At 44.6% G+C, this 11,129-nt stretch overlaps 1 protein-coding gene across 1 annotated transcript; it reads left to right on the top strand.

Moving 5' to 3' along the window:
• Nucleotides 1-252: 252 nt before the first annotated feature.
• On the top strand, nt 253-10,734 carry LOC123509463 (uncharacterized protein DKFZp434B061-like). The gene is made up of 5 exons (XM_045263752.1): nt 253-413; nt 597-1,414; nt 2,750-2,800; nt 2,962-3,358; nt 10,244-10,734. The coding sequence occupies exons 1-5, from the start codon at nt 374-376 to the stop codon at nt 10,483-10,485; spliced, it is 1,548 nt and encodes a 515-aa protein (XP_045119687.1). The 5' UTR covers nt 253-373; the 3' UTR covers nt 10,486-10,734.
• The last annotated feature ends 395 nt before the right edge of the window (nt 10,735-11,129 follow it).

Genomic DNA, 11,129 nt, shown 5'->3' with positions numbered 1-11,129 from the left:
AGGAGCCTGAAATATGTTAGTCGTCAATCAATGTGCATGGCAAGCAAGGATCCACCTCGTGACGTTCATAATGAATTTCGTCGTTACATGCAGGACACGCGAGGCAGGAACGTAAGAAGAGCTTGGAGTAAGTGCCACATGTTTACTGGCAGTGTTTAACGATGGTTTTAGAAGTAATGGATTGACCAAGTCTTCAGATCAAATATCAATAAAGAGAGGTTCGTAAAATTGTAGCGGGGAGGATGAAGTGGCATCCCTGGAAGGATGACGGGAAAGTCCTGCCGACGGGGGGAAGCAGCCACGGCGGCTATAAAAGGAGGCTGGAGCAGACTACAACCCGCACTGAGCCCACAAGTCCAAAACAGATAACAAGATGCTGAAGGTGGCGCCGTTAATGCTGCTGCTGCTGCTAGGTGAGTACTGGGAGGTGGTGAGCTGCTTCATTCCTCTGGTCATTCGCTTCCACACTTCCATACTGTGCATCATTCCAACACCAGCATCCAACATTCAGTTGAGTTCATATTTAGCATCACAAAGTGTCTCATACAAACAACATGAACAGTGATCGTTACTAAACCACGCCTTCTCCTTCACAGCAGCAGGTGGGGCCCTTGGTGACCGCGACCTGAACCAATATACTCCCGGCCGTCCTATCCACCACACATACCCTGGAATAATGCCATTTGGCGGTCGTCATCGCTTCCGACGTTCACCACAGGATAATCATCGTGCGACAAGACCTGTCCCTAAGCCAGTCAACGGCCCATTTATATCCCCGGTGCCTCAACCAGGCTATGAGGGCGTCCAGACTCTGCCTGCTGTTGTGCCTGGACGTACTCCCGTCCAGACGCTCCCCGCGAAACTGCCAGAGAGACGTGAAGGCGAGCTGCCTCCTGCAAGCGAACTTACCAGACCATTCAAGCGTCCACCGCATGCAAAGCCGCAAGTATCACCAGTGCCCCCCACGGGCAATGTTCCTGTCCAGACACTGCCCGAGAGACTGCCAGCGAGACGCGAAGGCGAGCTGCCTCCTCCAAGCGAATCTACCAAACCATCCCAGCGTCCAAAGCCTCAAGTATCACCCTTTCCCCCCACGGGCAATGTTCCCGTCCAGACGCTGCCCGAGAAACTGCCAGAGAGACGTGAAGGCGAGCTACCTCCTCCAAGCGAGCTTACCAGACCATTCCAGCGTCCACAACATACAAAGCCCCAAGTATCACCCATTCCCCCCGAGGGCAATGTTCCCGTCCAGACGCTGCCCGCAGAACTGCCAGGTGCCCGAACAAGCGAGCTGTCTCCTCATAAAGAAACAAGACCTGTCGCCCGTCCACCACATGAGCGCCCCCTGATATCACCCGTGCCTCCCCAGGGCCATGTTCCTGTTCAGACGCTGCCTGCCACCATCTCCAACCCTTAAGCAACCCGACTGCCACCCCATGAGGAGACCCAATCCACGGCGGCCACCATCAGCGCTGGATAGGGTGTCAGCAAGGTTGAAGGGCCTCCGTCAAGTGGGTCAGTTTGGCGAGGAGTTCACGTGCCTTGCTGTGTTACTTTGACTCATTAAAGATAAACCTACAAAACACGATTCTTCCTAAACTTTTATTCCTTTATTTATATTTATACTTTTTTTATTTATTTGTTTATTTTCTATTTTTTTTTTTTTATCTTTTTTACAGATCGAACTGTTATGGATTTTTTTCTTTCATTGTAACTTCACGGATTGTTACTCAATTCATATTCTACATAAGACGAATTTGTTTTATTTTGACCTGTTTTAACTTTTACTCATTCATCTGTGTTTATTTAATTACTTACTTATATATTTGTCTACTTTTAGTCAAGACGACATTCTACGGCGTATTATAATAGTCACGAAGTCTTTACCCTTTCTTAAGTATGCTGAAAATTATTAGCTATGAAACTTGGAAATATTCCTTGCCTTTACTAGTAACAAAATTAATGATAGCAGCAGAACAGCGGCAAGATGCTCCGTGAGAGGGAGGCGTTTCGAGCATGTAAGCACACACACACACACACACACACACACACACACACACACACACATATTTGTGTGGATGTGCATTATGTCATAACCATTCGGAGCCAGTGACGAGGTCACATTGCGGTGACTTACGATGCACAGGTTGTGTTCCTTCGCTGTACGATGAATACTGATGAGGCTTCCTTTATGCATGTTGGTGTGTGTCTTGACTTCGTACTGTGAAGCACTTCGCTACCGCATACCTCTTGGTGCTGTTCAGCGTAGCACGTTTAGATTAGGAAATTATTTGGTTTTAGTTTGTTCCAGGGTTTTATATATATATATATATATATATATATATATATATATATATATATATATATATATATATATATATATATATATATATATCATGGAAGCTCACCACCTTGATCTATCCATTGGTATAATTTGCCCTTGACCTCATGTGACCTTATGACCTACCTTGACTCCAATAACTAATTTCAACTCATTGTACTTATTGCTCTGCATATCTTTAAACGCTGGTCAGTTGTATCCATGTAAACCTGCACATCTGTCCAGGACAGGATGGAGGATGTGTACCCAACTTAATTTTCCTTCCTGCAGCCTTGGTGTTGGCCAGGCGTGGCGGCACCGCGGCGTCGTGGGTGGATGCGTCAACACCATAATCCGAATTTCCTGTCCCATGTTTCACTCTTTCTCGGATTGTTTTGGTTCGCTTTCAACATTTGTTTTCTTCATCAGACGGGCAGAGATCAAGGCTTGTGGTGTGACTTCAAGTGCCCAGTTGTATCAGTATGAGAATCAGTAGCTTTTTTTTTTTGTTGTTGTTGCTGGAATTGGAGAATTACGTATTTATTTTCTAGAGTAATAAGCCAATAAAAGTTTTCCCTTTATTCTCATCACTGCCACTCATGTACATAATTACACAACTGAACACAAACACCACGCCAAAGCTTGCCTCGGTGCCTAACGTGGCCAGCTTGACGGGGCACCAAACTTACACCTACATTCTGCGTTGTGGCACCAAGAACCTTATTCATGCCCCCGGACTGATGCTGGGAGGACCTGTGCAGGCTTGTGGCCGGGGGGCGGGGTGGGCTGGACGTGTGGCCTGTGGGTGTGGCCGGGGGGCGGAGTGGGCTGGACGTGTGGTTTGTCGGTGTGGACGTGTGGTTTGTCGGTGTGGGGGGCGGGGTGGGCTGGACGTGTGGCCTGTGGGTGTGGCCGGGGGGCGGGGTGGGCTGGACGTGAGGCCTGTGGGTGTGGCCTGGGGGCGGGGTGGGCTGGACGTGAGGCCTGTGGGTGTGGCCTGGGGGCGGGGTGGGCTGGACGTGTGGTCTGTGGGTCGAGGTAGGGTCTGTCTGGGAGTCTTGTTGAGGAGGCGACAAGGGTTTGGTCTGCGGGCCTTGGGGGCTGGACAGGCTGGCACTGCTGAACGCCTGCACGCCGGGAACCCCGTGCTGGACAGGCCTGCCGGGCACTAAGCTGTCAAGATCTCTCACTGGGAGGGCGGTGGAGGCTCCTGCGGGTGTGAAGAAGAACACGCATCACTCACCAATCAGAGGGAATAATAGCCAAGGTATAAATGGTGCATGAAGTTGTCTTAAGTTACGGGGACAGTCTTTATTCATTATCGATAAACCTGCCATAGTCACAACCACTACCTGAGGAGTCATCTGGTAATAAATCCTACATGCCATGTTTGGTAAGGGGACTAGCAGCTGGTCAGAGATCATAAGACTGAGGGAAAACACAAACTGCAGAGAAGCTGAGTATAGGCTACCACGGTAACACACCGGAGAGCATTGCAAGCACTCAGTACACTCACTCAGCAGCAGCAGATGGCAAGCTATGACCATTATGTTCCCGTTGAGGACAAACTGTATCTGAATAATGAAGCTAAGAACATAAAAGAAGATAAGGCAAGCCACAAGAAGCCGCCATGCATATATGAATACCCACGTAGCATTTCCTGTATGATTAATGAGATTCCGACAAGCAGGATCTGTATAATGAAGCTAAGAACATAATAACAGAAAATAAGGGAAGCCGCAAGAAACCGTCATGCATATATAAGTACCTAAGTAGCAGCTCCTGTGTGACTAAAGAGATTCCCATGGCTATATTTTTTCTTGTGATTCTTAATCCTTGTAAAACTATCAACACAGTCAAAAGACGTCTTTGAAAACTCCAGCAAATTCCATCAAAGCTTTAAGAATAGTCAAGATAAGACGTGGGAAATTTTACCAATCCGGATCCAAGTTTAAAGCTGAGATTACAAGAACAACTCACCAAGGAGGAAGAGGAGGAAGGCCAGCGCACCGCCAGCCATCATTGAGACTTGCATCTTGCTGGAGACAATTCACGTGGCGGACTGTACATGTCGCACCTTCACCTCTCTGTATTTATACTTTCTGCTGCTACTTTCGATCCGTGCCTTCTGGCTTTCCCTCATCGCAGAGTCCTTTCAGTTTACACGAATAGCCCTCCTCCTCCTCCTCCTCCTACTCCTCCTTCTCCTTCTCCTCCTCCTACTCCTACTCCTTCTCCTCCTCCACCTCCTCCTCCTCCTCTTTCTCCTCCTCCTCCTCCTCCTCCTCCTCCTCCTCCTCCTCCTCCTCCTCCTCCTCCTCCTCCTCCTCCTCCTCCTCTTCTTCTTCTTCTTCTTCTTCTTCTTCTTCTTCTTCTTCTTCTTCTTCTTCTTCTTCTTCTTCTTCTTCTTCTTCTTCTTTTCCTCCTCCTCCTCCTCCTCTTTTATCATAATTTGCTTGCTTCCTTGTTTTCGCCGTCAAGGAATTAACTCTCGGTTCCCTTAAGGAGACTTGACTTACTTTCCCGCGGGCTTCTGGAAATGTTGAAGTTTAGGGCACACAAGGGAGCAAGTGTTGACCTTCCTTCTCTCTTATGTTACGGTGGCGCCACCAACACAGACAGGATGTATGTTCTTTTTTTTTCTTTCTTTTTTTCCAAGAAATTATTTTTAATTAATTGATAGACTGACTGGCTGAGATGACATAGATTGACTGACGGACTGAGTGACTGATTGGTTGCCTATTCAATCTTACTCCTATTGTTTATGATACTCCATCAGACCATTTTATCATACATGAAGAGGACGAAGATTACATGAAAGCCTTCAGTGCAGTATTTGTTATTCTGCAGGCGAAACTATGGCTCCACATCATCCACCATGCAGGGTGTGGTGGTCTAGACTCTAGAGTGCTCTGATATTTTAAACCAGTGCCCTTCAGACACAGAGGGAAATTTTACGTATTCTTTTTCTCTCCCGCCCTTATGATGTTCGTTCTTCACATGACTTTGGCTGATGAATTAACGCGTAAATATTAAATGTTAAAAAAAATGAACAGTCGGGAAAATACTAAAACTCCTTCGTCAGATGTTCAAAGAGAAAATGTTTTGTGTCGGAGAGAGAGAGAGAAAAAAAAAAGAGCGAAGAAGCGAAGAAAACACGGTGGTACCTCATGATTTCTTTTGGAGAAAACCCAACGTAGCGAGGATTGCCAAAGTGACGCTGTTTGCATGAGCCCAACACTGCCTGGAGACTGTTGTCGGGTGGTGGAGCTGAATCCTGTTGGTCGAGAGGGAAAAAAAAGAAACCTGCTGGGCCCATGACACAGCATGTACACACCGCCCTCCTGCCAGGCCGTTCCTTGTAATGTGTGTAGTGTTTGGTTTTCGTCGCTTTTTTTCCTCCATCAGCAGAAAGACAATGAAGGTGGTGGTATTTTCCAGGAAACGCGTCTTCCTCTTCCAAGAAAACCGCAGACGAGAGAGAGAAAGACTTTGATTAGCCTTGTATGGGAACCATGTTAATATTGGCGACAACACAGAAGGAAGGAAAGGGGGGCAGAGAACCACACGTGTCCTTATATCAGCGAAAACAACATGTACAAAGGAGAGAAAGAGAGAGTGCATGCAGCCTCTCCATGCACAGACTTTGCATCACGAACATCACCTAATATACCTGTCAATTGGTTTTCCTTGCTTGCGAACGATAGATAAGGTGTGGGCTGTTTCAAAGAGTTGCAGGGACTGGGAAAGACGGGAGGCACTGCAGGAGTCTCGCCATCTTTAGCCTTATTTCAACGCATCTCGCCAGCTGTTTTCGTCTGGTAGAGAATAAACACCTGGGCGTATGATGTGCCTTGAAAGATATGAATTAATGCATGCTTTTTTCCTATTTACCCGTGAGAGAGAGAGAGAGAGAGAGAGAGAGAGAGAGAGAGAGAGAGAGAGAGAGAGAGAGAGAGAGAAAACATTTTGCCCCACTTGAAGATCTCATTAGATTATACTATGCCCATATTTTTCCACAGCTAATCTATTGTAACCCGGTCTCAAACTTATCCCTGTCACCTGTATCAACTTTATGTTCTGCCCAAAAAAATACGATTTGTCTAAACTGAACATTGCCTCATACATGTTTCAAATGGTTAACAACAATGTATTTAATACCCAACCTGCACGCAGCCACCACACCAGAAATATAAACTTGAACTTGGACGATTTGTCTAAACTGAACATTGCCTCATACATGTTTCAAATGATTAACAACAATGTATTTAATACCCAACCTGCACGCAGCCACCACACCAGAAATATAAACTCACTCAACATACCCGCACACAAACTCACCTTATTCAAGCATTTTCTGCTGTATGCAGGACCTAAAATTTGGAACTTATTGCCCATGCATGTTAAACAATCCACTAGCTTATCATCTTTCAAAAACAATTTAAAGAAACATTTACTGTCATTTTATTAGTCTTATACATCATAACTGGTTGCTTTTGTCAAATTCAGTTGTCGTTATTTCTCTTGATAGAATATGTTATCACTTTATTAGCATTATTAATATCATTTTTATTATTATTATTATTATTATTATTATTATTATTATTATTGTTATTGTTATTATTATTATTATTATTATTGTTATTATTGTTATTATTATTATTGTTATTATTATCATTATTATTATTATTATTGCTACTATCATTTTCTTTATCACTACTATTTTATTACTAATTTTTACAGTTTGTCACTAAATTCTGTTCTTATTATTATCTTTATTACTGTTAGAATAATAATTATTATTATTGATATCATTATTATTATTATTGTTATTATTGTTATTATTATTATTATTATTATTATTATTATTATTATTATTATTATTATTATCCTTGTGTTCTTATGTTCTTATTATTATTGTATTATTATTATTATCATATTATTAATTTTTTTTATTTATAATATTATTAACTTTGTCACCATTGTGAGTGAGTGTTTTAACATTTGCACCTATGCAAACATAGGTGAGATCGGGTATATGTATTTTCTCTGAACATCTTTTCCTTTTCTCTCTCTCTTCTTTTCAATGTTTTAGTTGATACTTGTTCTCTTTGTTTAATTCAGTGTTTGTCTATTGCATTTGATTGAAATGTTTTGTTTTTTGCCCATAAAGTTTTTACTTGCAAAGAAAGGGCTGTTTGTCTTATGAAATTCATTTGTTATCACAATCTGTACACAAATGGCAAACATAATAAAGTGTTTCAAGTGTTTAAAGTGAGAACAGATACGATCATTCAAATTTCTCCTTTCATCACCTCCTCTCACATCTTTCGTCTCCTCGTCTTGTTTGCATTTCAATAAATAAAGAAAAAGATAAACTTGAGTGCGAGTCACGTACTTTCATCAGGCGTCACTAGTTCCGAAGTTCATTGACGTCAGTAGGAGTCTCACGTCAGAGGCTTTACTAACACCCTGAGGCTTGTCTACACTCCACGGGGCATCAGAACCGGTGGAGGAGTGAGGGTTGACGGATACTGTATAGGAAGACCAAGAATGGCTTCATACAATACAGCAGAAATGAGTTTAGAGTTTTGTGTTATAGGACTAACCTTTTCCTAGTTTTCTGGTGCATCTTTCCTCAGTCGCAAGTCATTTTAAGGTATTTCTCTTGTTTCAATATAGCAGAAATGTGTCTAGAGTTTTTTTCTTTATAGAATCGTCATTTTTTCCTTGCTTTTTGGTGCATCTTTCTTAAAAAAAATCACTATAAGGGGCCGCCGTGGTACAGTGGAACCCTGCGTGCTTTGGGGCCCGAGGGGTCTCCAAGCGCACGGGTTCGAATCCTGTCCACGGTCCGAGTGTAGGTTGGGCTTCCTCACTCGAGGCAACGGTTTCTTAGCGGGTGGGCTTTGAGATAGGAGGTACCATAAAAAGTATCCCCTTTAGCCCAGAAATTCCTCTGAAAAGCCCACATGGTATAAAAAAAAAGTGATTAGTGATGTTTATATATTTTCCCTCATGTTTTCCTGCTGTGTCACTCCATTGATAAACACATGTCTTCCTTTATTCACTTCTCTTCATTAACTTTCATTGCCCACTGCTTTATTTTCCTTGTTTCCTTCATCTTTCCATCCTGTGTATGTCTGTCACTACAAATTATGTTTTTCAAATTGTATCTAATTTCTCTTTTATTTTGTTATTAACGTCATTATATTTTTGTTGTTCTTTGTTTTAGCTTTCATTTCTTCTCAACTCTCTCTCTTTTGAGTCTTTGATCACTATAAATTATGTTTTTTTTTTGTCTTCTTTCTTTTATTAATATCATTTTACTTTCTATGATCTTTTCTGTATTTTTTCCTTTTTAATTCATCGTTTCCTTCCGCCTCTTCTATAAGTAGAAATTGCATTCTTTTCTATTTTTCTCTTTTCTTTTTCCCTCACCATGATTTCCCTACAATCCTACATGATCTCCTCCTTCAGTTCTCTCTTCAGGCGAGGTCTGTGAGCTGTTAGGTGTGCTGGAGGACGTAACACGATACAGACCACTCCGGCGAGGGTGAGGGAGGGGCGGGAGGGCGGGAGGGGCCGGAGCTTGCCTTGGGATGTGTGCTGTGCAAACACTCCCTTACATCATTGTTCCCCCCACCTCACACACACACACACACACACACACACACACACACACACACACACAATGTTTACGGCCCGGTAGCTCAGTGGTTAGAGCGCTGGCTTCACAAGCCAGATGACCGGGGTTCGATTCCCCGGCCGGGTGGAGATATTTGGGTGTGTCTCCTTTCACGTGTAGCCCCTGTTCACCTAGCAGTGAGTAGGTACGGGATGTAATTCGAGGAGTTGTGACCTTGTTGTCCCGGTGTGTGATGTGCGCCTGGTCTCAGGCCTATCTGAAGATCGGAAACAATGAGCTCTGAGCTCGTTCCGTAGGGTAACGTCTGGCTGTCTCGTCAGAGACTGCAGCAGATCAAACAGTGAATTACACACGTAGTGTAGTGGTTAGCACGCTCGACTCACAATCGAGAGGGCCGGGTTCGAATCCCAGTGCGGCGAGGCAAATTGGCAAGCCTCTTAATGTGTAGCCCCTGTTCACCTAGCAGTAAATAGGTACGGGATGTAACTCGAGGGATTGTGACCTCGCTTTCCCGGTGTGTGGAGTGTGTTGTGGTCTCAGTCCTACCCGAAGATCGGTCTATGAGCTCTGAGCTCGCTCCGTGATGGGGAAGACTGGCTGGGTGACCAGCAGGCGACCGTGGTGGTGAATTACACACACACAAACACACACACGTTTTGTTTGTTTATTCATTAATTTATTTTTTCATGTATCACTTTAGTCTAGAGTGTCTACCCGTTATTAGTATTACTTTCCGTCGGTCTCTGCCAGGTGAGGTATTGCTCTTAGTTTGTCGTCTGGGATTCACTTTGTGCTGCTGTTTACGACGTCCGTGAGGCGTGAGACTGAGGTGAGAGTGTGGTGGTGTGCATTGGTCAGTGTGTTTGTTGTTTAACCGAATGGGCCACGTGCACATCACCGCTCTCTCCGTTCTCCGGAATCTGTTGATGCATGATTAGTGGGAAGAATTACTATGCACAATTTCTTCTTGTCCTTGAGGCGTGATCAGGTGGGGATCGAATTTTTAAAACATGGCGGGTACAAGGTGAAATTGCAGTATATAAGGAACGCTGCGCGCCACTGGAAAGCACAATTATCACACAGCAGTAGACACCAGCAGCACCATGAAGGTGGCCTTCCTGCTTCTCCTGGGTGAGTCTCTGTCTCTGCATGAAGCTGAATGATAATGTTTATCACTCATGAATCTCTTGCTACCCTCAGTGTCCGCCTCATGGCAGTCATTGGAGGCTGATCAAGGGACAGTGTCAGGCTGACATGATTTATGTATATTTCAGGGATATGTGCGGCCTGGGCTACTAGCCCACCGCGACCCAACGTTCCCAGTTTCCAAAGGCCTCACCCTGATCCCCGGCCTCCGCCTTTCAATAGGCCACAACCTTTCCGCGGTCGCCGTGACGTTCACTTGCGGCCCGCAGCGCGCCCCGTCACGCTGCCTGCCCTCCTGCCTGGGGGTCGTACAGGAGAGCTGCCTCCCAAGCACACACTGACGCGACCCTTCCCTCACTCGAGCGGCTAATATCAGCGATGCCGCCGTCAAACGCTCGGATAAGCAAGATCAGCGAGCAAGCGGTGCAGGAATGAGTTGCTTGACCTGGACCGAGCGGCAATCCCGCCCTGGACCGTGCCACCCTACTTGTCCTGCAGGACCACTCAACACTCATTTGGCGGAGACAAAATTTTCTTTAGTGTCACAGTAAAGCAGACCTATCAATATGCCTTCTGTATGGTAACTATTATAGCATCCTTAATAAAGTTCTGTGCCTCACTCTGTGTTTGAGATTGTCACCCTGGACAACATCAATGCCAGTACATAATTACACTGTACATGCTACCTGTCCATCCGCCATCATCTCTCATCTCTCCTCCACTAAAGACGAGTAGCCTACTTTCTTGCCTGCATTCAGTTGTGGTAATATTTCAGTAATGTGTCAACCTTTCTTGTGTGAAATCTTTCGTTACTATGAATGGATAACAATACTGTTTCCACAATTTGAACTTAAGATGTCCTGTCTTTGCCACAAAATGTCCTGTGTTAAATAATGAGTGTTCTTTCCATTTGATTGCCTCAGATGAAGACAGTGAGCGTGGCACCAGTGTTGTCTCAACATTCCTGTGGATCCACCAGACCCTGTTAAGACTCAGCCTTGTGCTCGCCTACAG

The sequence above is a fragment of the Portunus trituberculatus genome, chromosome 27 (assembly GCF_017591435.1).
Source record: "Portunus trituberculatus isolate SZX2019 chromosome 27, ASM1759143v1, whole genome shotgun sequence".
Classification (NCBI taxonomy): Eukaryota; Metazoa; Arthropoda; class Malacostraca; order Decapoda; family Portunidae; genus Portunus; species Portunus trituberculatus.
This window is presented reverse-complemented; position numbering and strand designations above follow the sequence as displayed.

Bases quoted from the DNA above. Each gene is read 5' to 3' on its own strand.
- LOC123509463 (XM_045263752.1), top strand. From the start codon at position 374: ATGCTGAAGGTGGCGCCGTTAATGCTGCTGCTGCTGCTAG. The intron at 1,415-2,749 runs TAAGCAACCCGA...TTTCTTCATCAG, and splicing joins CTGCCACCATCTCCAACCCT to ACGGGCAGAGATCAAGGCTT. The intron at 2,801-2,961 runs GTATGAGAATCA...ACCACGCCAAAG, and splicing joins TCAAGTGCCCAGTTGTATCA to CTTGCCTCGGTGCCTAACGT.